Source organism: Myxine glutinosa, chromosome 2 (assembly GCF_964187855.1).
Source record: "Myxine glutinosa chromosome 2, kmMyxGlut1.1, whole genome shotgun sequence".
Classification (NCBI taxonomy): domain Eukaryota; kingdom Metazoa; phylum Chordata; class Myxini; order Myxiniformes; family Myxinidae; genus Myxine; species Myxine glutinosa.
This window is the reverse complement of record NC_136262.1, coordinates 136,470,626-136,496,610: the sequence shown is the minus strand read 5'-3', so window position 1 is coordinate 136,496,610 and position 25,985 is coordinate 136,470,626. Positions and strand designations below refer to the sequence as shown.

At 48.3% G+C, this 25,985-nt stretch overlaps 1 protein-coding gene across 1 annotated transcript in view; it reads right to left on the bottom strand.

Annotated features, from left to right (window-relative positions):
• Positions 1-25,985, bottom strand: part of LOC137421211 (potassium/sodium hyperpolarization-activated cyclic nucleotide-gated channel 4-like) — a 217,025-nt gene that overhangs the window by 108,303 nt on the left and 82,737 nt on the right. The window contains exon 3 of the mRNA XM_068107034.2: positions 780-941. Within this exon, the coding sequence (XP_067963135.2) occupies positions 780-941 (162 nt within the window). The remainder of the gene's footprint in view (positions 1-779; positions 942-25,985) is intronic.

Genomic DNA, 25,985 nt, shown 5'->3' with positions numbered 1-25,985 from the left:
TGAGGGAGAGCGTGAAGGAAGGGAACACACCTTCAGTGGTCGTGTGGGAGGGGTGAGGGAGAGCGTGAAGGAAGGGAACACACCTTCAGTGGTCGTGTGGGAGGGGTGAGGGAGAGCGTGTAGGAAGGGAACACATCTTCAGTGGTCGTGTGGGAGGGGTGAGGGAGAGTGTGTAGGAAGGGAACACACCTTCAGTGGTCGTGTGGGAGGGGTGAGGGGTGAGGGAGAGTGTGAAGGAAGGGAACACACCTTCAGTGGTCGTGTGGGAGGGGTGAGGGAGAGCGTGTAGGAAGGGAACACATCTTCAGTGGTCGTGTGGGAGGGGTGAGGGAGAGTGTGAAGGAAGGGAACACACCTTCAGTGGTCGTGTGGGAGGGGTGAGGGAGAGCGTGTAGGAAGGGAACACACCTTCAGTGGTCGTGTGGGAGGGGTGAGGGAGAGCGTGAAGGAAGGGAACACACCTTCAGTGGTCGTGTGGGAGGGGTGAGGGAGAGCGTGTAGGAAGGGAACACATCTTCAGTGGTCGTGTGGGAGGGGTGAGGGAGAGCGTGTAGGAAGGGAACACACCTTCAGTGGTCGTGTGGGAGGGGTGAGGGAGAGCGTGTAGGAAGGGAACACATCTTCAGTGGTCGTGTGGGAGGGGTGAGGGAGAGTGTGTAGGAAGGGAACACACCTTCAGTGGTCGTGTGGGAGGGGTGAGGGAGAGTGTGAAGGAAGGGAACACACCTTCAGTGGTCGTGTGGGAGGGGTGAGGGAGAGCGTGTAGGAAGGGAACACACCTTCATGCTGTTTAGGGAAATCCAGCAGTCCGGAGGATAATCCTGAAGCATGGGCACGAGAAACTGCAGGCAGCCATCCCAGTGACACAGCAGGAGCATCATTCCGATCAGGTTGAAGATGCGCACCACAGCACTCGCCAGGTCATAGGTCATGTGAAAGATCTGCCACACGCAGTACAGTATGTACTACAGTGTGCAACCTGCGTGGAGGTTGGACTTCCGCTGGTGGATCGGTATCACCTCAGCACTATTTCCACGGCTTATACACACATTTCATATGAGCGTTAATAAACATGGCGCATTGGGCTTTTCGAGTCGGTGCACTCATCCTTAGTGCACCGCAAGGTGCTTGATCTCAGGGCAAAGCCAACATTTTGAAAGTACCAGTCATGAGAAAAGTGGTTAGACCGATTCACATCTCAGGAATATGAACAGCATTGTTTGAATGTCTATTTTAACCACAAAATAACCACAATGGTGTGTAATGAACACAACATGCCATGTTTCTTCACGTGAACACGTCGTACAATTGGCAATCACCAGCATGGACTTCCCTGAGGGCAATACCAAGCTCACTTCCCTGAGGGCAATACCAAGCTCACTTCCCTGAGGGCAATACCAAGCTCACTTCACTGAGGGCAATACCAAGCTCACTTCCCTGAGGGCAATACCAAGCTCACTTCCCTGAGGGCAATACCAAGCTCACTTCCCTGAGGGCAATACCAAGCTCACTTCCCTGAGGGCAATACCATACTCACTTCCCTGAGGGCAATACCAAGCTCACTTCCCTGAGGGTAATACCAAGCTCACTTCCCTGAGGGCAATACCAAGCCCACTTCCCTGAGGGCAATACCAAGCTCACTTCACTGAGGGCAATACCAAGCTCACTTCCCTGAGGGCAATACCAAGCTCACTTCCCTGAGGGCAATACCAAGCTCACTTCCCTGAGGGCAATAGCATACTCACTTCCCTGAGGGCAATACCAAGCTCACTTCCCTGAGGGCAATACCAAGCTCACTTCCCTGAGGGCAATACCAAGCTCATTCCCCGAGGGCAATACCAAGCTCACTTCCCTGAGGGCAATACCAAGCTCACTTCCCTGAGGGCAATAGCATACTCACTTCCCTGAGGGCAATACCAAGCTCACTTCCCTGAGGGCAATACCAAGCTCACTTCCCTGAGGGCAATACCAAGCTCATTCCCCGAGGGAAATACCAAGCTCACTTCCCTGAGGGCAATACCATACTCACTTCCCCGAGGGCAATACCATACTCACTTCCCCGAGGGCAATACCATACTCACTTCCCTGAGGGCAATACCAAGCTCACTTCCCCGAGGGCAATACCAAGCTCACTTCCCCGAGGGCAATACCAAGCTCACTTCCCCGAGGGCAATACCAAGCTCACTTCCCCGAGGGCAATACCAAGCTCACTTCCCCGAGGGCAATACCAAGCTCACTTCCCTGAGGGCAATACCAAGCTCACTTCCCTGAGGGCAATACCAAGCTCACTTCCCTGAGGGCAATACCAAGCTCACTTCCCTGAGGGCAATACCAAGCTCACTTCCCTGAGGGCAATACCAAGCTCACTTCCCCGAGGGCAATACCAAGCTCACTTCCCCGAGGGCAATACCAAGCTCACTTCACTGAGGGCAATACCAAGCTCACTTCCCTGAGGGCAATACCAAGCTCACTTCCCCGAGGGCAATACCAAGCTCACTTCCCCGAGGGCAATACCAAGCTCACTTCCCTGAGGGCAATACCAAGCTCACTTCCCTGAGGGCAATACCAAGCTCACTTCCCTGAGGGCAATACCAAGCTCACTTCCCCGAGGGCAATACCAAGCTCACTTCCCCGAGGGCAATACCAAGCTCACTTCACTGAGGGCAATACCAAGCTCACTTCACTGAGGGCAATACCAAGCTCACTTCACTGAGGGCAATACCAAGCTCACTTCCCTGAGGGCAATACCAAGCTCACTTCCCCGAGGGCAATACCAAGCTCACTTCCCTGAGGACAATACCAAGCTCACTTCCCTGAGGGCAATACCAAGCTCACTTCCCTGAGGGCAATACCAAGCTCACTTCCCTGAGGGCAATACCATACTCACTTCCCCGAGGGCAATACCATACTCACTTCCCTGAGGGCAATACCAAGCTCACTTCCCTGAGGGCAATACCAAGCTCACTTCCCTGAGGGCAATACCAAGCTCACTTCCCCGAGGGCAATACCAAGCTCACTTCCCCGAGGGCAATACCAAGCTCACTTCCCTGAGGGCAATACCAAGCTCACTTCCCTGAGGGCAATACCAAGCTCACTTCCCTGAGGGCAATACCAAGCTCACTTCCCTGAGGGCAATACCAAGCTCACTTCCCTGAGGGCAATACCAAGCCCACTTCACTGAGGGCAATACCAAGCTCACTTCCCTGAGGGCAATACCAATGTCACTTCCCTGAGGGCAATACCAAGCTCACTTCCCTGAGGGCAATACCAAGCTCACTTCCCCGAGGGCAATACCAAGCTCACTTCCCTGAGGGCAATACCAAGCTCACTTCCCTGAGGGCAATACCAATGTTTGCCTAATTGCGAAAAAACAGAATTGCTTTCCAGAAAATATGATTCGGCAGAATGGAGAATCCAATTCAAACAACACAAAAATTGTGTCCTAAATAAACAAAATTGTGAACAATGAATTATTGATAGTTTATATTTGTGATAAAACATAATAAGTGTACAATTTCGATTTCGGTGCATACATACAAAGAAAGGTGTGTGTATCTCAAAAACAATCACCGATGAGCTCCGATATACATTTTTCTTGTCTACAGACAAAATAAGGTGCAATGAAGGTAAATCATGAATTTTAGCGGATTAGCATTTTCCCAGCACACCTGGTGCTGTTAGTCCTGGTGTTGATTGAGGAGAAGTTAAACCCCAGGGCAGCATGTGCTTCTTGGGCTTTTCTCATTAGTTGGACCCTAATGGGACGATTTCAAAACATTAACCAAAAAAGTGTCGTTCTGTTAAAAAAAAGAAAAAAAGATTAAAAACAAATATGAAGCATCAGGAACGTCAAATTGTGAAATGATCAAAAAACACCAATTACGTTACAAATGAACTATTTATTAGCCAATCTTCACAAACCGTTACAAATAAACTATTGGCCAATCTTCACAAACCGTTACAAATAAACTATTGGCCAATCTTCACAAACCGTTACAAATAAACTATTGGCCAATCTTCACAAACCGTTACAAATAAACTATTGGCCAATCTTCACAAACCGTTACAAATAAACTTTTGTTCCAGAGGCGGGAGAAAAGTGGAATGAAAGAGTGCAGGTGAGCAGAGAGTCTTGATTTTAGCAGTTTCACCAGAAGTGGGGTGCTGGCAGATCTTGTCAGAGCTGAAGGAATATTTGGGGGACAGAGCACAGACAGAGCTGGGGGGGGGGGGGGGGTGGGGCGTGGGGGGAGAGGCAGGGCCAGAGAGGAGTCAGTAGAAGACAGAAAGACCACCAACCTGCCTGCGGTGAGCGAGTGAAAGGCCCTTGGAGTTAGCTTCATCGCGGGAGATTCCAATGATTCTGAACGCTTTGGTTTCAACAGCGTGAAGCCGAGCCAGGTGTGAGGCAGGAGCACCGGCCCAGAGGGGAGAGCAGTATTCCATCGAGCTGCGGATGAAAGCCTTGTATGTGGTGAGGAGCTCAGGTGTGCCAAGGAAGGACTTCGCACGACGGAGGATGCCCAGACGGCGACTGGCTTTGGAGGCCAGTTTTAGTCAGGTTCACTATGTTAACAAATATAATTTCGTTCAAAAATTTGGGAGATTAGCAAACCTGTACATTTTTGGAATATTCAGAGCATGAGGAATCCAAAAATCAATGTTGGCATTTGCACAGACACCTGCATGGCCGCCATTTTGGATTTTGAAAATGGCCGCCATAAAATACATATTTTGCGCGATCTCGGCTTCCAGTCAACCTAGAGACTTAATTAAATATGCTAATCCTATGTATTCTGGGTCAAGGAATCCAATAAAGGCCTCAAAATAGTGCTCAGGATTATAGAAAAGCAACAAACAAAGGTAATTGAAAACCATTGTCTTTATATTTGTGATACAACTGTATTACATAATACATGATATTGCAAGTCCTTTGTAGTTATAGGTTTGGGTTTATAAAGCAAGAAAGCAGCCTTGTTAGTATCAGATTGGACTATAAGTCCTACACACAGGATCTACTAGGTCTACACCATTCAGGAATATGCTTTTACAGATCTTCATCACTGTCCTGAGTGTCATTTTCGCAAAGGTGTCTACGCAAATGTAAACATTAATTTTTGGATTCCTCATGCTCTGACTATTCCAAAAATGTATAGTTTTGCTAATCTACCAAAATTTTGAACGAAAAACATAGTGAACCTGACTAATTTGAAATGTGGTTTTCCCAGGAAAGATCATGGCACATAGTGAGACCCAAAAGCTTGAGTGACAGAACTTCTTCGAGAGGATTGTTGAGAAAGTAGATTGGTGGGTTGTCCAGATGGTCTTTTGGGAGAGACATAGTGAGAGTGTGTGATTTGTCAGGATTGAAAGACATGTTCCACTTGTTTGAAGGTTTGTGATTTAATCCAGATCTGCAGAGAATGAAGAGGCTGCCGCCTGCCGATCTGAGGGATGACATATGGATCCGCAGAGAGTGGAGACATCAGCAAAGAGATAGAGAGGATTTTCCAGAGAGTCGGAGAGATCAATAATGAAGACCAGAAAGAGGACAGAGCCCAGAACACTGCATTGAGGAACTCCAGTCTGAACAGGAAGGGGAGATGAGAGGAAACCATTCAGGGCCACACGTTGATTACGACCAGAGAGGAAGTCCGCAAGCCATGCGTGAAGATTTCCATGGATACCAGAGGAGGAGAGTTTGGTGAACAGAGCGGGGTGCCAGACCGTATCAAAGGCACGAGACATGTCAAGGGAGACAGCTCTGATTTCCTGTTTGGCATTGAGGACCTCCATCCATTGTTCAGACAACAGAAGCAGCATGTCCAGAGTAGAAAAAGTCACTCAAGCTTTTGGGTCTCACTATCTGCCATGATCTTTCCTGGGAAAACCACATTTCCAAGCTGGCCTCCAAAGCCAGTCGCAAACTGGGCATCCTCCGTCATGCGAAGTCCTTCCTTGGCACACCTGAGCTCCTCACCACATACAAGGCTTTCATCCGCGGCTCAATAGAGTACTGCTCTCCCCTCTGGGCTGGTGCTCCTGCCTCACACCTTGCTCGTCTTCACGCTGTTGAAACCAAAGCGTTCAGAATCATTGGAATCTCCCGCGATGATGCTATCTCCGAGGGTCTTTCACTTACTCACCGCAGGCAGGTTGGTGGTCTTTCCGTCTTCTACCAACTCCTCTCCGGCCTTGCTCCCCCAGCTCTCTCTGGGCTCTGTCCCCCAAATATTCCTACAGGTCGCACAAGATCTGCCTGCCAGCCTCTTATGGTTAAACTGCCAAAATCAAGACTCTCTGCTCACCTTCACTCCTTCATTCCTCTTTTCTCCCGCCTCTGGAACAAACTCCCTCACTCTCTTCAATCCCACTCCTCCCTCCAGGTCTTTAAAACAGCTGTTCACCACCATCTCTTATCTTCCCCGATCCAAAACCTTGATATTTTCTACCCCCGCTAATTTCACCCCAAATCCACCTTTTTGAAATACCAACTTCTTTCCCGGAAGTCCTTGGTGTCCTCGTGTTTATACTTCTCCCACCCCCTCCCCCTTCCCACGCCCCCCCCCAAGCCCTCTCCCTCCCACACATCTCCCGATGTCCCTGCTCTCAAATGTTGTGTTTGTGTGCTTCCCCTTCTCTCCCCATCTTGTCTACCGCTCCCTCTTTTTATATATTTTGTTTATCTGTTTGACAAACAGACAAACTGTTTGTTTTTGTCTGCTTGTTTGTCTGTTTTGTTTGTCTGTTTTTGTTTGTCTGTCTGTTTGATTTATTTTTTTTTGTGTGATAAATGTTAGCTCTTTCACGAGCCTCGATTCTGTATACAAAAAAAAAAATGACCTGGTCTGAATCCAAATTGATGATGTGAGATCAAGCCATTGGAGAAGAGGAAGGATTTCATGTCAGAAGCGATGATTGATTCCATGACCTTGCTGATGATTGGGAGCAGGCTGATTGGTCTGTAGTTGCAAGGATCTGTTTTTGCACCTTTTTTGTGTAAAGCGGTAATGTTGGCTGATTTCCAAGAAAAAGGCAGATGACCTTGAGGAAAAGAGAGGCTGAAGAGAACAGAGAGAGGGTGAGATTGAGTGGCAAAGCAGGATTTTAGGACCTGTGAGCTGATGCCGTCTGGTCTAGTTGCAGAATCAGAGTCGAGGTTTGACAGAAACTTCTCCACCTTGTCGGGAGAGAAGGACACAGAGTCCAGGAGCAGCTGGGTACGACCGGGTACGATTGGGTACGGTGGGTACAGAGCGGGATGTGTTTGGGAAACAAGATTTTGAGGCAAACACGGAGTTTCGGCATTTAGCTTTTTCATGTGCAGAGTCAGCTGTGCAGCCGTTTGAGGTAAGGGTGGGGAGGAGGGGGAACAAACACCAGAAACAGATTTGACCAGCCGCCACCAGGATTTGGAGGAGGGAGACTGGTTTGAGAGTTTAGTCTTAAGAGTGGAGAGATAGTGCTTCCTGGCTCTTCTGAGGGTAGACACCCACTTGTTCCGAGCTCTGTGAAAGGAACTGAGATTGCCTTCCGTTGGATTTGCCTTCCATGAGGCGAAGGCAAGTTGGTTCAGGGCAGCAGCCTCACCACAAGATTCTGTGTATCATGGACGGGAGGAAAGGTAAGACAACTGAAGACGAGATGGGATAAATCTGTGCATGAGAGAGAGAGAGAGCAGTTTGCTTTGGAAGAATTCCCAGGATGAGGTGATGTCAGAGGCAGTAGAGATGGGAGACCAGTCCAGATGATTGATGGCTGCTTGAAGACCGTGCCAGTCAGCCTGAGTGAAATGCCAGACTCGTCGATGTTGAGGGGCCTCTCTGAGATATATCCACTTTAACAAGCATATGGTCAGATGAACCGATTGGAGCAGAAGAAGAGCAGCAGACAATTGTGGGGAAGTTATTCATAATCAAGTCGAGAAGAGAAGATGTACCATTGACTGAGATCCCTGTCGGGAAATTGACAGATTGTGTCAGTCCCAGTTGGTCGCAGAAATCCTTTGCTGAGGTGCCATGGCTGGTGAGAGAGGTACCCACAGGCCAGCCAGCTGGCATGTCAGTCGGAGTCGCCACATATGAGGAAGAGAGAGTTGGGATGAGTGGATAGAAGTTGGTCCATGTTCAAACATTAAAGTAGTAATACTAGTAGTGCAGACTTATCTTACAAATTGCAATACATTCACATTTTCCTGCGATACGACACCAAAATACCAAGACAATACAATGCCCAATCCACATTGCCTGCTTTGTCCTGGCCTTGCAATCATTGTGCAAATTCACCACTACTTGTTCATGTCACCTACATCTACAAATTTGAAAGGCCAATATTTTAGATGTTTGATAATTTGGAGGAGAGGGGCAGGAGGAGGGGTGTTTAAACTGTTGCTGGTCCATTAATAGGATCCATTTCATAGCAATCCGAAATATTCAGGCTTTGCATTACATGAATGGGGCTTTTTTCGCATTCAAGAACTGCCATTCTAATTTTTGCTTTTCATTCCTCCCGATTTAGAAAAAAACATGTCATTATGTACAGCATCTCCGTATTATCCCCCAGACCATAGATCACAGGGAAATGCTTTGTTTCCGTTTTGTCATAGCAACATTGTTGGCTCTGACACTCAAACAGGCAATTATTCAAATTATAGCCATTACTCAGGGTTACCACATTGTAGTTAATTGTATATCTTTCCATGATGTGCGTGCAGAGTGGGAGACTCTCAATGTAAACTTTGCTGATTGTTTTGCCCCGCTCAGTGTGGAGGAATATATATTATTTAATATATCTCTGTGTAGGTGTGGAGGAATATATAATTATTTATATATTCTTTCCTCTGGCAAAATGTGTTTTCCTCTTTCAGAAAAGGCTTGGAACATTCTTGGTTCGGAGGGGTCAGGGAGGAGTGACCTATGGAACAGATAAGGGTGTTTTCATCATTTTAACTGCGTCTAACTGTCTGAAATGGCTCTTAGTAGTTCGGTTCGATGCAGACCAGACCAGACCCGTCTGGGCCGCTGTCTGGGCCCAGCTCGGTGCGGACTTCTGACATTCCTTGCCCGAATAAGGAAATTCAGTTCGAACAAGAGGAGAACTGAATTTCTAGATAAAAGGGAGCTTATTCGAGGAGAACAACACACACGGAGCTGCGCTGGACCGAGGACCAAAGGAGAGGAGATTGGGGCCATGCTGCCGGCTGAACGAGACTTCGTCGAGTTTAGTTAGTTCATAGTTATTTTACCTTGCATCAGTTCGTAATTGCCTACCCTTCCCTTTGAGTTAAATAAACCGAATATAAGAACAAAGTGGAGTCTTCCGTTCCTCTTTCATTAAATAAATAGAACTCCTCCACATCAGCAACATCCTTAAAATATGTCTGACAGGTACTGATACCATAATGACTTCTACATTGTCTCACTGGTGGGGATACAGATACAGGTGGGGATACAGTGCTGAACTGGGATAGTGAAGAAGAAGATTTTTTTTTTTTTTTTGTTTTGTTTTGTTTTGTATACAAGATCGAGGCTCGTGAAAGAGCGAACATTAATCACACAGAAAGACAAACCGACACATAAAACATATAACATAGGGAGCGGTAGACAAGATGGGGAGAGAGGGGGAAGGACACAAACACAACATTTGAGAGCAGGGACCGAGAGACATGGAGACATCGAGAGATCTGAGAGAGGGCGAGGGCTTTGGGGGGGGGGGGCGTGGGAAGGGGGCAGTGGGAGAGGTATAAAACATATGGACACTGCCAGGACTTCCAGGAAAGAAGTTGGAATTTCAAACAAGGTGGATCTGGGGTGAATTAGCGGGGGTAGAAAAGATCAAGGTTTTGGATGGGGGAAGAAAGGAGCTGGTGGTGAACAGCTGTTTTAAAGACCTGGAGGGAGGAGTGGGATTGAAGGGAGTGAGGGAGTTTGTTCCAGAGGCGGGAGAAAAGAGGAATGAAAGAGTGAAGGTGAGCGGAGAGCCGAGATTTCGGCAGTTTAACCATCAGAGGGTTGCTGGCAGATCTTGTGCGACCTGTAGGAATATTTGGGGGACAGAGCACAGAGAGAGCTGGGGGTGCAAGGCTGGAGAGGAGTCGGTAGAAGACAGAAAGACCACCTACCTGCCTGCGGTGAGTGAGTGAAAGGCCCTCAGAGATAGCTTCATCGCGGGAGATTCCAATAATTCTGAAAGCTTTGGTTTCAACAGCGTGAAGCCGAGCTAGGTGTGAGGCAGGAGCACCGCCCATAGGGGAGAACAGTATTCCATTGAGCTGCGGATGAAAGCCTTGTATGTGGTGAGGAGCTCAGGTGTGCCGAGGAAGGACTTCACACGACGGAGGATGCCCAGTCGGCGACTGGCTTTGGAGGCCAGCTTGGAAATGTGGTTTTCCCAAGAAAGATCATGGCAGATAGTGAGACCCAAAATCTTGAGCGACAGAACTTCTTGAAGAGGATTGTTGAGAAAGTAGATGGGAGGGTTGTCCAGTCGATCTTTTCGGAGAGACATAGTAAGAGTGTGAGATTTGTCAGGATTGAAAGACATGTTCCACTTGTTTGACCAGTCTGTGATTTTGTCCAGGTCTTCAGAGAGTGAGGAGGCAGCAGACTGCCGATCTGAGGGATGAGGAATGGAGCGGCAGAGAGTGGAGTCATCAGCAAAGAGATAGAGAGGATTTTCGAGAGAGTCAGAGAGATCATTGATGAAGACCAGAAAAAGCACGGGGCCCAGAACACTGCCTTGGGGAACTCCAGCCTGAACAGGAAGAGGAGATGAGAGAAACCCATTCAGGGCCACACGTTGACGACGACTAGAGAGGAAGTCCGCCAGCCATGCGTGGAGATTTCCATGGATACCAAAGGAGGAGAGTTTGGTGAGCAGAGCGGGGTGCCAGACCGTGTCGAAGGCACGTGATATGTCGAGGGAGACAGCTCTAATTTCCTGTTTGGCATTGAGGACCTCCATCCATTGTTGAGACAGCAGAAGCAGCATGTCCAGAGTAGAGTGACCTGGTCTGAAACCAAATTGATGATCAGAGATCAAGCCATTGGAGAAGAGATCGGTTGGAGGATTTATGATTAAAGCAATGCTAGTATCCCCTATTATCACCTTTATACAAGTAAAAATGTAATGTGTCAATTGATTCAGCCCGTTTGATCAGATGAATCAAAGTTGAGTGACTTTTGGATGTCACAGTAATTATAACCCTGGCAGATGTGATAGCGGATGGGCCACAACCCTCAGTAGAAAGCATGAGGAATGGAAAGGGAAGAGAGGTGATCGGTTGGAGGATGCTACTTATGGTGTGCATTATTACTCACAATGCAGCCATAGGCTTGGGGCGTGGGTATTGCAATTAGTCCGTCTGTATGATTGTCTGTTTGTCGGCAGAATAACTGGACAATGAGGGGAGCTAGAATCACCAAATTTCGCAAAGAGCTTCATATTATGATCATCTCAGATGAGTTGAACTTTGAGCTCAAAATAAAATATATATATAATTAAATTTAGTGCAGGATGATATGCCACCACCATAGGCGGCCCTTGAGTATTGCGATAATTACCTGTGTGTGTACAATATTAAGCTCCATGACAAATTTGGCTATTTCAGCTGCTCATATCATCGAGTTATTCTGCTGATAAACACAAACAAACACACAAACTGAAACGTGTTGATCATAATAATATACAGTCACGTGAAAAATTAAGTGCACCCCATGTAAAGTTTTGACTTTTTCAACATATTTCAACATACAGCTATTTGATCTTCATTTCAACAATATTGATAGATAAAGGTGATATAATATAACAAATATCATGAAACATTTACATTTTGTAGTCCATTGTATAATTTAAATAAACATAAATGCAAATTTCGCATGTGGAAAAAGTAAGTACACCCCGACATTTATCACTACTTCAAATACCTAAAATTAGAATCAGGTGCACCAGCTCAGGTGCAAATGATGAGAACATCGTTAGAGAGGATCTTGGAGGAACCTGTCTTATTTAAACCTCAGACATTTAGTTTGGTTTGCTCTTTGTTGTTGAAGTGTGCGGCGTCACCATGCCTCGATCAAAAGAGCTCTCTGAGGCCTTCAGAAAGAAGGTTATAGATGCCTACGAGTCTGGGAAGGGATTTAAAAAGATCTCCAAACAATTTGAAATCAATCATTCGACTGTCCGGAAGATCATCTACAAGTGGAGAAGATTCCAAACAACTGCCAAGTTGTTCAGGCCAGGCCGCCCTAGCAAGTTCAGCCCGAGAGCAGACCACAAGATGCTGAAAGAAGTCTCTAAGAACCCCAGAATGTCATCACGGGACATACAGGTAGCTCTTGCCACTGTTGATGTCAAAGTGTACGAGTCTACCATTAGAAAGATGCTGCACAAATTTGATCTACATGGGAGGTGTGCCAGGAGGAAACCGTTGCTGTCCAGAAAGAACATCAGGGCAAGACTAAAGTTTGCCAATGAACACCGAGGCAAAGACCAGCACTTCTGGAACAATGTGCTCTGGACAGATGAGTCAAAGGTCGAGCTATTTGGCCACAGTGCCAGCAGACATTTTTGGCGAAAACGAAAGACAGCATTTGACTACAAGAATCTGATACCAACTGTAAAGCATGGTGGTGGAAATATTATGGTTTGGGGCAGCTTTGCTGCATCAGGGCCTGAGCAGCTCACCATCATAGAATCCACTATGAATTCTTCATTGTACCAGAGGGTGCTTGAGGATAATGTGAGGCCGTCTGTCGGAAAGTTGAACTCAACCGAAGGTGGACCTTGCAACATGACAATGACCCTAAACATACCAGTAAATCCACCAAGGAATGGCTGAAAAGAAAGAAATGGAGGGTTCTGGAATGGCCAAGTCAAAGCCCAGATCTAAATCCCATCGAGATGTTGTGGGGGGATTTGAAACGAGCTGTGCCTGCAGGAAACCCCTCAAGCATCGCACAGCTGAAAGAATTCTGCATGGAGGAGTGGGCAAAAATTCCTCCCAGTCGATGTCAGAGACTGGTAGACAGTTATAAGAAACGCTTACTTGAGGTTGTTTCTGCCAAAGGGGGAAATACCACCTTTTAGAGCCAAGGGTGTACTTACTTTTTCCACATGCGAAATTTGCATTTTTGTTTATTTAAATTATACAATGGACTGCAAAATGTAAATGTTTCATGATATTTGTTATACTAGGGCATGCCCGTACTATATCTATATCTAAAATTATATCCCCCCCTCTATTTACATGAAATGGTTTGGTCCATGAAATGTTTTGGTTCATTCGCAACGCCAAAGCGAACGGCGAACGCTTTACATGAAATGGTTTGGTGCATGAAATGTTTTGGTCCATTCGCAACGCCAAAGCGAACGGCGAACGGCTTGCGAGTACAGTGACAATCCCCCCGGGGTTTTAATTAGTTTTAAAACATCGTTTAACGCCAACATAGCGCCAACATAGTTTGCAAACGTGAAATAAATGAATACGCTCTCAAATGTGCCATCCGAGGCAGAGTGTGTCCGCCACGTTCGGCACACGCGATAGCTCGCTGCTCTCTGATTGGTTGAATCGTTTTTTGGACATAGCTCGGTAAGTAATTGTCCGATTAATATGAAACCTTGAAAAGGCACATCCTCGGGTCCCCAGCAATATACCTGGCAAGTTTAAAGTATATCGGACCCGTGGTTGTCGAGAAACAGCGGTCACAGACAAACAAACGTACAAACAAACACACAGAGATTACTGGAATTATAGATAGAAGACTAGGGCATGCCCGTACTATATCTATCTAAAATTATATCCCCCCCTCTATTTACATGAAATGGTTTGGTCCATGAAATGTTTTGGTCCATTCGCAACGCCAAAGCGAACGGCGAACGCTTTACATGAAATGGTTTGGTGCATGAAATGTTTTGGTCCATTCGCAACGCCAAAGCGAACGGCGAACGGCTTGCGAGTACAGTGACAATCCCCCCGGGGTTTTTATTAGTTTTAAAACATAGTTTAACGCCAACATAGCGCCAACATAGTTTGCAAACGTGAAATAAATGAATACGCTCTCAAATGTGCCATCCGAGGCAGAGTGTGTCCGCCACGTTCGGCACACGCGATAGCTCGCTGCTCTCTGATTGGTTGAATCGTTTTTTGGACATAGCTCGGTAAGTAATTGTCCGATTAATATGAAACCTTGAAAAGGCACATCCTCGGGTCCCCAGCAATATACCTGGCAAGTTTAAAGTATATCGGACCCGTGGTTGTCGAGAAACAGCGGTCACAGACAAACAAACGTACAAACAAACACACAGAGATTACTGGAATTATAGATAGATTATATCACCTTTATCTATCAATATTGTTGAAATGAAGAACAAATAGCTGTATGTTGAAATATGTTGAAAAAGTCAAAACTTGACATGGGGTGTACTTACTTTTTCACGTGACTGTAGCACCTCATATTTATCTATCCTCTTCCAAACCTCCTCGTTTTCACCAACTGCCTTTGCTACTTCATGTGTCCACCATACCTTATTTATATCCCTCAATGATGCACCCTTTTCTGATGTGCTTCCACACAACACTCCTGCAATTCCACAAAACGCCTTTCCGTAATTCTTCCACTGCTTCTGCTTCTTCGCTAAGTTGTTCATACCTGGCCCTCACCCTGTCCTTGTACTCTACGGTGACATTTCCCCTACACTTCCGCCACCTAATAACTTTCCGACCTCTGCTCTTAACCTCCCTCCTTTTCTTCATCCTCACCTCAAACACCATGCTCTTCTGCCACTGCATTGCAATCATTAACCCTCCACAGCTGTCACTTCCTTACCATCAGCAAATCCAGTTCTGTTCTGTGCTGTCCACTCTTATAGGTAATCTTATTGCTTTCCCGCCTTTGAAAGAATGAACCAACTATGGCCATTCCATTCCTAGCCAGGAGCTGGGGACCAGCTCCTGACCTTCTATATTCCTCAATTAGTATATGTATACGGTAGGTTCCAGGCCAGGCCACCCTCCCCAACCTCAGCACATTCCACACATCCCCCCTACCCCCAAACCGAAACTGCCTCAACCCAAAAAACAGGAAGTGACTCACCACCAACAGGAAGTGACTCACCACAAACCGGAAATGACTCACCACAAACCGGAAGTGACACCACAAACCGGAAGTGACCAATTAATTACTTATTTTCCAATTTTCACATTTTCTCGATTTTCCCAATTTTCCAAATTTTCAGATTTCACAATTTTCAAAAAATAAAAAAATTGATTTTCAAAATTTCTGATTTGTCAGATTTCATGATTTTCTCGAATTTTTTTTGTCAGGGTGTATAAAATGGCTGAACCCATTTTCAAAATATTTCAAGATATATTTAACACAATTAGATGGTTGGTTGAGTCGCTTCTAGTATGTATACACAATTATCTATCTATAATTCCAGTAATCTCTGTGTGTATGTGTGTGTGTCTGTGTGTGTGTGTGTGTGTTTGTCTGTGACCGCTGTTTCTCGACAACTACCGGTCCGATATACTTGAAACTTGCCAGGTATATTGCTGGGGACCCGAGGATGTGCCTTTTCAAGGTTTGAAATTAATCGGACAAGTGGTTCCCAAGGTATGGTCACCGTACTCGCAAGCCGTTCGCTTTGGCTTTGCGAATGGACCAAACCATTTCATGTAAATAGAGGGGGGGGGGTTCTGTGGTCGTTACTGCCACGTGGTTTCAAAGTTTTTTTTTGTTGTTGTTGTTTGCACGCATTTTTTTTTGCACGCACGTACGGGCAAGCACGTACGTGCGGGCACGCCCTAGTAATACAAATAGGGATAACAACACGCAGGATGAATGATTACCCACTATATATTTTCAGCCTTATATAAAATGGATGATTTTTTACCCATGTGGGAAAGTAAGATAAAATTTAATAATCATAAGAACCTTCCAAATTCATTAAGATGTCCAATAGTCGGCTCAAGCGGATGTGGGAAAACCTGTTTGCTTTTAAAGATGCTCCATACCCCCAAAATTTTTAGATTATGAAAATTTAATAATTTTTACAAAATCAAGTTTTCAACCAGTGTACCAACTACTATCACAAGGTTTTAATGCGGGTCTTCAAAAAGAAGCTATAATCGGGTTATTTAAGCTTCAACACAAACTAAATGAGCTCAACATTGAGGATGTAATACAACTATTTTGTGATACTCCACAAAAACCTCCACAAAAAAAATGGAAAAAGAAATCAAAACCTACATCACCTACAACCATAACTTGTACTCTCACTGATCTATCTATAATTCCATTAATCTCTGTGTGTATGTGTGTTTGTATGTGTGTATGTGTGTATGTGTGTATGTGTGTATGTGTGTATGTTTGTCTGTGACCGCTGTTTCTCGACAACTACCGGTCCGATATACTTGAAACTTGCCAGGTATATTGCTGGGGACCCGAGGATGTGCCTTTTCAAGGTTTCATATTAATCGGAGAAGTAGTTACCGAGCTATGGCGATTTCTTTACCAAACACTGCAAGCGGTTCGCTTTGGACCAAACCATTGCATGTAAATAGAGGGGGGGGTTCTGTGGTCGTTGCGAATGGACCAAACCATTCATGTAAATAGAGGGGGGGGGGGGGTTCTGTGGTCGTTACTGCCACGTGGTTTCAAAGTTTTTTTTTGTTGTTGTTGTTTGCACGCATGTTTTTTTGCACCCACGTACGGGCACGCCCTAGGATGTTTACACACACACACCCCTACACAAATTTTTTTTTTTTTTTTTTTTTGGCAAGGAACGGGCACCCACGTACGGGCACGTCCTAGCTTATATATAGTACGGGCATGCCCTAGTAATACGGATGATATACCTTCACCCCAAGATTTAGATGAAACAAAAAATAACCTCGTTATCTTTGATGATTGTGTTAATGAGAAAAATCAAACAGTTATGGACAGCTACTATACAAGGGGGAGACATTCTTCTTGTAATTGCATTTATCTTAGTCAATCATACTTTCAACTCCCTCGTCACTCAATCTATCTATAATTCCATTAATCTCTGTGTGTATGTGTGTATGTGTGTTTGTATGTGTGTATGTGTGTATGTTTGTCTGTGACCGCTGTTTCTCGACAACTACCGGTCCGATATACTTGAAACTTGCCAGGTATATTGCTGGGGACCCGAGGATGTGCCTTTTCAAGGTTTGAAATTAATCGGACAAGTAGTTACCGAGCTATGGCGATTTCTTTACCAAACACCGCAAGCCGTTCGCTTTGGACCAAACCATTTCATGTAAATAGAGGGGGGGGGGGGGTTCTGTGGTCGTTGCGAATGGACCAAACCATTCATGTAAATAGAGGGGGGGGGGGTTCTGTGGTCGTTACTGCCACGTGGTTTCAAAGTTTTTTTTTGTTGTTGTTGTTTGCACGCATGTTTTTTTGCACCCACGTACGGGCGCACGCCCTAGGATGTTTACACACACACACCCCTACACAAATTTTTTTTTTTTTTTTTTTTTGGCAAGGAACGGGCACCCACGTACGGGCACGTCCTAGCTTATATATAGTACGGGCATGCCCTAGTAAGAAACAATGCCAATGCTTATATTTTATTCAAACTAAATGCATTAGATATAACCAATTTTTGGAGGGATAATTGTTCTACATTATGTAGTAAAAAGGAATTTGAGGACCATATGAAACATACGACTGAAAAATAGAAATATATTGAAGTGTGGTGCTACGCACACAACTTGCTTGCCAAAGAGGTAGGCCACAACGCGTTTGATAACCAAAAGAGCCTTTATTAAGAAAGCTCAAACTGTAGCACTGGGCGGGCTCGAGCTTGGAGCTCGCATATATGTGCCGGGGCCACGCCTAGTCCCCGGGCGTGGCCGATCGGTCGATAGGCGGGGCATGCCTTCCAGTTCCCCGCCTGGACGTTCGCGCCACCTGCTGGTGCGTTGAATTTGTGTCCTCTTGCTTGTGTCCGCCACACGCGCCCCCCCAGAATTCCCACGCACCTGAAGGGTGAGTTTGCGGGGAAGCCGGATGACCCGGCCGAAACGCCCCCTGGCGATGGGTGCCGGTCTGGGGGGTGGCGGGACAGCGGGGCTGGGGGGTGCCGGGGGTCCGACCGCCGGGGGGCGGCCTCGACGCAGAGGAAGAGCTGCTGGTGGGGGTGCCGGGGGTCCGACCGCCAGGGGGCGGCCTCGACACGGAGGCAGAGCCGCTGGCGGGGGGTGGTCCGGATCGAGGTGGGCCGGCTTGAGGAGGTCCACGGAAATGCGATCCGGGGCACCGCCGATGTCGACCATGAAAAATTTGTCCCCGGTCTCCAACACGCGGAAGGGCCCGTCGTACGGGGGCCGTAGCGGTGCCCGGTGGGCGTCGTGCCGGATGAACACGTACTTTGCCGTGCGAAGCTCCGGGGCGACGTGGGAAGGCGGGCAACCGTGGTGTGCCGTTGGCACCGGGGCGAACCTCCGGGCAGTCTCCTGAAGGGCGGAGCGCTGTTGTGCCGCGGACCAAGGAGCCGTGGAGTCGGGGATAAATTCACCCGGTACCCGCAGTGGTTGCCCGAAGACCAGCTCCGCCGAGGACGCGCGCAGGTCGTCCTTGGGCGCCGTCCTGAGGCCCAGCAGGACCCAGGGGAGTCTGTCGACCCAGCCGCCGTCGCAGAGGCTGGCCCAGAGCGCGGCCTTCATGGAGCGATGAAAGCGCTCGCACAGGCCATTGGCCTGGGGGTGGTAGGCCGTGGTGCGGTTTCACCCCGAGCCCTTGCGCCACCGCGGCCCAGAGCTCCGAGGTGAACTGGGGGCCGCGGTCAGACGAGATGTCCGAGGGGGCACCGAACCGGGCAACCCAAGTGGCGATAAAGGCTTGCGCCACCTCAGCCGCAGACGTCGCCGCCAATAGGACGGCCTCCGGCCACCGTGTGGTGCAGTCGACCATGGTGAGGAGGTGGGTGAACCCTTGCGAGGGGGGCAGAGGTCCCACCAAGTCGACGTGCACGTGGTCGAACCGCCGCTCGGGCACCGTGAATGGGGCCAACGGTGCCTGAGTGTGGCGGTGGACCTTTGCGTGCTGGCACGCGAGGCACGTCCTGGCCCAGTCGCGGACGTCCTTCCGGAGGTCATGCCAGACGAACTTTGCCCCGACGAGTTTCTGGGATGCCCTCGCGCCAGGGTGGGACAGGCCGTGGATGGCGTCGAACACCGGGCGCTGCCAGCCAGCGGGCACGATGGGGCGAGGCCGGCCGAGGGAGACGTCGCATAGGAGGGCCGTGCCCGCGATGTCGAACGGCACCTCGGTGACGCGGAGGCCCGTGATGGCGGTCCGCAAGGCCTGGATGCCGGGGTCGGCGGTCTGGGCCTCCGCCATCCGGGCATAGTCGACCCCGAGGTGGACCGCATGCACGACGGACCGGGAAAGGCAATCCGCCACCGGGTTGTCCTTACCTGCCACGTGACGGATGTCCGTCGTGTACTCGGACACGGCAGAGAGGTGGCGCTACTGCCGTGCCGACCATGGCTCGGCGACCTTGGCCATCGCGAACACAAGGGGCTTGTGTTCTTCGTTGTGGTCAACGAAGGTCGTGAACGGGCGGCCCTCCAGCAGATGGCGGAAGTGTCGGACGGCCAGGTGGAGTCCGAGCAACTCATGGTCGAAGGTGCTGTACGGCGTTCATGCGGGCAAAGCTGCCGGCTGAAAAACGCCAGCGGTTGCCAAGCACCACGCACCCATTGCTCATGCACCGCGCCCACCGCGTAATCCGACGCGTCGGTGGTGAGGGCGATCGGTGCATCGGGCGCCGGGTGCGCCAGCATGGTGGCGTCGGCCAGAGCCAGCTTTGCACCCGTGAACGCCGCGGCCATCGGCTCCGACCATGCGATGCACCTTTGCCCAGCTTGCCCCTGAGGGCCTCGTGCAAGGGGCGGAGGAGCTGGGCGACGTGGGGCACGAAGCGGTGTTAAAAGTTCACCATGCCCAGGAACTCCTGGAGCCCCTTGACCGTGCGGGGCCGCGGGAAATCCCTGACCGCCTCCACCTTGGCCGGTAACAGGACGGCCCCGTGCTCGGTGATGCGGTGCCCCAAGAAGTCGATGGTGGTGACACCGAAACGGCACTTGGCAGGGTTGATGATTAGGCCATGCTGGCCCAGGCATTCGAACAGCGTGCGGAGGTGGAGCAGGTGGTCTTCCCGGGACGCGCTCGCGACTAGGATGTCGTCCAGGTAGACGAACAGGAAAGGTAAGTCGCGCAAGACGCTATCCATAAGCCGCTGGAACGCCTGAGCCGCATTCTTCAACCCGAAGGGCATCCTCAGAAATTCGAAGAGGCCGAAAGGAGTGACGACGGCCATCTTCGGGACTTTGACCGGTTGGACGGGGACCTGATGGTAGTCCCGGATGAGGTCCACCTTCAAAAACACGGTCGTGTTGGCCAACCGGGCGGAAAAGTCCTGAATTTGCGGGACCGGGTAGCGGTTGGGGGTGGTGGCATCGTTGAGCCGGCGGTAGTCCCCGCACGGCCGCCATCCCCCGCCGGGCTTCGGCACGATGTGCAGCGGGGAAGCCCAAGCGTGGCGAACTCCACTTTCGCCACCGCGAGCTTCGTGGGCTCGAGTCGGCGTGCCAGGGCATAGACCGGCGGCCCGACCATGGGGATGTGATGCTCCACCCCATGTTTAACGGCCACCGCTGAAACGGTGGGCCGCGTGAGGGCCGGGAAACTAGCGAGGAGGCGGGTAAAGTCGTCCGCTGCCGGAAGCGTGCAAACTAAACTCGCCGGGACGGAACCCTCCAGCAAGCCGCTTGGCAAGCCGCTCGGTGAGCCGCTCAGTGAGCCGCTCAACGAGCTGCTCAGCGAACAAGCGAGCGAGCTAAAGGTTTCGGCCTGGATGAGCCCTTTGTGCTTTACGTCGACCAACAACCCATTCGCACATAGGAAGTCCGCACGGAGCAATGCCATCGGCATGCTGGCGGTCACGAACGACCATTGAAAGCGTTGCCCACCGAACCGCAGGGAGAGGCAGCGCTTCCCGAACGTGCGGATGGGTGTACCGTTGGCGGCAAGCAAAGCAGGGCCCCGGCCCACGGTTTGCTTGTCGGACGTGTAGGCTGGGATGACGCTTACCTGCACTCCTGTATCGCAGAGGAAACGGCGCCCGGACAAGGTGTCCGTGATAAAGAGGAGGCTGCCGGAATGGCCAACGCTCAGGGCCGCTACCGAGCGTTGGCCCAGTAGTTTCCCGACTTGTCAAACGAGCACGGCGGGCAACACTTCCTAGCCTTGTGGCCAAACCTGGCATGGTAAGAGCACCAGGCTTGCGGCGGCGGGGGCTTCGGCGGCCGCGGTTTTCTCGGCGGCGTTGGTGGTGGTGGGCGGGGCGTGGCAGCAGCCACGAGGGACGCAGCAGCATCAGCCTCGGGATCCACGACGGCCGCACCGTAACCCGACCGCGTGTCGCAAGCCGCGAAGAACTTGTCGGCCTCTACAGCCAGGGCGCGGGGTTCTTTTATTTTGGAACCGGCCAGCATGAGGCGTACCTGTGTGGGTAGCTGGCATTGGAAAAGCGTCCGAAATAAGAAATCTGGGGCTTTGTCACCCAGCAATGACAGCATATGATCCATCCGCACGGATGGTCGTGTGTCGCCAAGTTCGGGAAGGTCCAGGAGGCGGTCGGCCCGTTCGATCTCCGTGAGGCCGAACATGGCGATGAGGAGACATTTGAGCGCCCCGTACTTGTGGTCGGCCGGCGGGTGCCGCAGGATGGACACGACTCGGGCGGCAGTGCCGGGCCCGAGGGAGGCGACCACGTGGTAGTAACGGGTCTCGTCCGCCGTTATGCCTCGAAGCTGAAATTGTGCTTCGGCCTGCACGAACCACACATTGGCCTGTGCTCCCCAAAACTCTGGGAGTTTTACCGTGACGGCGTTGTTGGCCATGGCGCGTTCAGTGGACAGCAACGGCTGAACCAATCGGGGTCACCAGTGAAGTGTGGTGCTACGCACACAACTTGCTTGCCAAAGAGGTAGGCCACAACGTGTTTGATAACCAAAAGAGTCTTTATTAAGAAAGCTCAAACTGTAGCGCTGGGCGGGCTCGAGCTTGGAGCCTGCATATATGTGCCGGGGCCACGCCTAGTCCCCGGGCGTGGCCGGTCGGTCGATAGGTGGGGTATGCCTGCCAGTTCCCCGCCTGGACGTTAGCGCCACCTGCTGGTGCGTTGAATTCGTGTCCTCTTGCTTGTGTCCGCCACAATATCGTTGTTAAAGAAGATGATATAATAACTAATAATTTCTTTACATAAATAAAATGAATGCTGAAGAACGAGTAAGAAAATTTAAGGAACATCAACAATTACTTTCAAAAGTTGTTAAACAACAGGAGGGAATAAGGAAGAAACGGAGACAAAAGCTATTAGGTGAAGACGTATTTGAAAGAAAACAAGAGAAGTTTTTTAAACCTCTTTTACAATCTACCGAACAAAAGGGGATTTCGTTTAAAGTTCCTACGATAGAATATACTCCTACAAAATTTAAAATGATAAAAGATTTTAGTCAAATGACAGATTTAGGAGTATTAAAATCTGATAATGAAGACTCATTCCAACAACTTGAGGAGAGAAATCACCCCCCTGATTATGTTGTGGAAGCTCTTCAAAAGAATGAATATTCAGCGGATTCAAAAACCAAAGCGGGTCTCACTCCAACAGAAGAACCACCAACGTTTTATCTTGTTAGAGAAAAGGTATATATATTTAATACTAAGTTGTTATTCTTAAATTCTAACCTATTACCTATTACATTAACCCCCAGATTAATGTTTCTTCTCACAAAAGATGGATATACTAATTCAAAATATTTGGATGAACCACTTAATATGGAAAATGTGGAAGATAAGGTATATATTGATGTACTACACTCGCTTGATTATCGCGTTTCTGTTGCCGGTAAAAGCAAGAAGAATGAGAAGGAAAAATATATTCTTAATGCTTTAAGTAAGCTTGGTTCAGGCGTTGGTTTTCTTCCGAGTGACTCATCACAATTAGTTATGATACACTATTACTGTTGCTAGGTAGTAAGGAGGCGGGAAACAACAATTGTTTTAATGAAACATCAGCTATTCTAGATCAGTTGATGAATAGGAAAATAATTAATAAATGTCAATACAAAGATCTTTTATCTCACATACAATAAAATGCGAAACACAACTCCTAGATTTGATTTTACAACAAGTGATCACACAACTCCATTCCAATACCCGGTACAACTTGATCCCACAAAAGAATATGAAGCGGCGTTATTGTCTATGGAAGCCTATAATACCTTGTTTAATAACACAGAAAAAATAACAAGTTTAGTTATGATCCGGGAACTGGGTATAAAACTATAGAAGTACCCCCCGGAGCTTACGAGATACCTGTACTATGTTCAGAAATTTCACATGTTATGAAAGAAAAAGGTGATGAACCAAAAAATATCGAAATAGATATTCAGAACATCAAAATCAACTATTAGACTTGAAAATAATTATAAAATAGATTTCATGATTGATAATTCATTCCGCGAGATTTTAGGTTTCTCTGCAAAAAAGCTTGAGGATAACATGCATTGTGAGTATTGCGCTGCAATACATGTCCCCTACCGGCAGTCTGTCGTCCGGAAAACTGTTGGGGAAATTACCAAGGGTTATTTACCCACAGGTTCTGAATCGTTCCCAATCGCTAATTACCTCAGGACTGGCTCACCTGTGATTCGCACTCGGGACTTCGATTTATACACCTTCCAGACAGGTCAGCAGAAGCACGAGAAAATAAGTTGTTGATAAAGAACCTTTCGAGTCGCTAAATATCAGTAATTTATTATATTTTCTGGTTCACGATCAATGATCGATGTGTATATATATGTTGCTCGGCTTGGCTCCGCCCCTCCGGAAAGCACGCGCTGTGCCGCGCTGTTGACGTTAGCGAGACGAGGCTGAGGGCGCGCGGTGCGGCTTGAGGAGAACTCTAGAATAAACAAGAGATATCCATTTAAAAAAAATATTTTCGTTTAATTAACGATATCTGCCAAACCACGCACCCTATCGCATATTCCAAAAGGACATTTTAGTAGATTAACATGCTGAACAGATTTGTGAAGTTTCCCCTTGATTGGATCAAAAATGAGAGAGGAGCTCGGTTTTAAAGGTTCATGCTTAAAAACGTCATAACTCTGAAACCCTGTGACGCATGATGTCATGCTCGCTGACTTTTTTGTTCGTCATGGATATGCTATTCTGCCTGCAAAGTTTGGCCTCGATCTGTTCAGCCATTGCAGAGAAAAAGGGGTTTTCGTGTTTTGACGAAAAACAATATGGCGGCCGAACCACGTGACCTGTGACGTCATAATTACCATTAAGATATTCTACAGACCGAGTCCCTCATATTGTGAAAATTCGATCTCAATCGGTCCAATTATTGCAGAGAAAATCTTTTTTAAAGGAAATTAAAACTTAAAATGGCACTGAGTTAAGGATCATCAGAATTATCAGAATTCCCAAAGTTCAAAGTGCCATAACTTTGTCAAAAATGATCGAAACGTCGTGAAGTTCGAACTTGATCTGTAAATTATCATGAGGATACCATGTACCAAGTTTGAAATCATTATCTTTAAGCGTTTAGAAAAAAAGTCCGGAAAACTGTTCTTTGCGTGACGGACTGACAGACTGACAGACTGACTGACGGACGGAGGGACGGCGTGCAAACCTATAGTCCCCTCCGGTGTACACCGGTAGGGGACTAATAAAAAGAACAAGTCAGGAGACAACGATGGTTCACGATCGAGCGGTATTCAATGACAAAGGACGGACTTTAACCGAAACAGGACCGGACAGGCCAGGCCCAGAAATGTCAAAACGAAGGTTACTGACCTTGAAATGAGATAGAAAATAATGTATAATCAGTTATGAGGTTAGTTAGCCACACACTACCGAAATTTCGGTTCGATTCCGACAACTTTGAAACTTTGACCTTTGTGAACTTCAAAGGTCAAAGGTCGAAGATTCTGAAATTTGTTGGAAAACTTGTATTTCATGATGTATGTGATAATATAAGATCATGTACGACATTTCACCCTATCAGGAAGCGAACAATGTAATAAAACCATCAAAAATCGACTTTTCTAAATTTCGTGACCTTGTGACCTTGACCTTGGGGCGAAAATGAAAAATAGAGCTCCGTGGGGCCAGACACATGACATTGGCCTAACCAAATACCGAAACCCCTGTCAGATTCCACCAACTCCCTCAGAGAATATGTAGCTTGAACTCGATTACCCCCTACAAAGACATCTTTTTTGGGCGTCGCTCCGCCCCCAATGGGCGCAATACGCCCACTCTAGGCAAGACACAACTAGATCATGATATCAACCTCCCACCCAAGTTTCATCAAGATCAGATGATATCATCAGGTACTTATGCTGCGGACAGACAGACAGACAGACACACAGACAGACACACACCCATGACGAATATAGTGGTCACTCTGTTTGATAACTCGTGAACCAAAATCTCCCATTTTATTGGGCACTTAGCTCTGGTCTCGACGAGCACTTTGGTGGGGTCAGTCGCCAAGAGGACCGTGCGTCACAGCGCCCGAACAATGGCACCGGTCAATCGCACTAGCACACCGAGCCATGCAGCAGGCAGCCAAACGTCCCCTGCTCGATCCCGGCCCAGCCAGCAAAACCCGATCCTTAGCTCCCTTGAAGAGCACCGAGTCAAAACAACACCCCTGGCTCCAACGCTGCAAGATTTTCTGGGCTCTGAATAGTTCTCCTCAAGCGCACCCGAGAAAATGCGAATGCCCGCCACTAAGCCAGCACCGGAGAGCACGGGAGGGAGGGACTCATCCTCCTTTTCCCCTCGCTGTCATCACTCCCCGACCAATCCCCGTGCCCCATTACAGAATTCCATATACTCTAAACCAACGCTGAACTTTGGTGCGTGGCC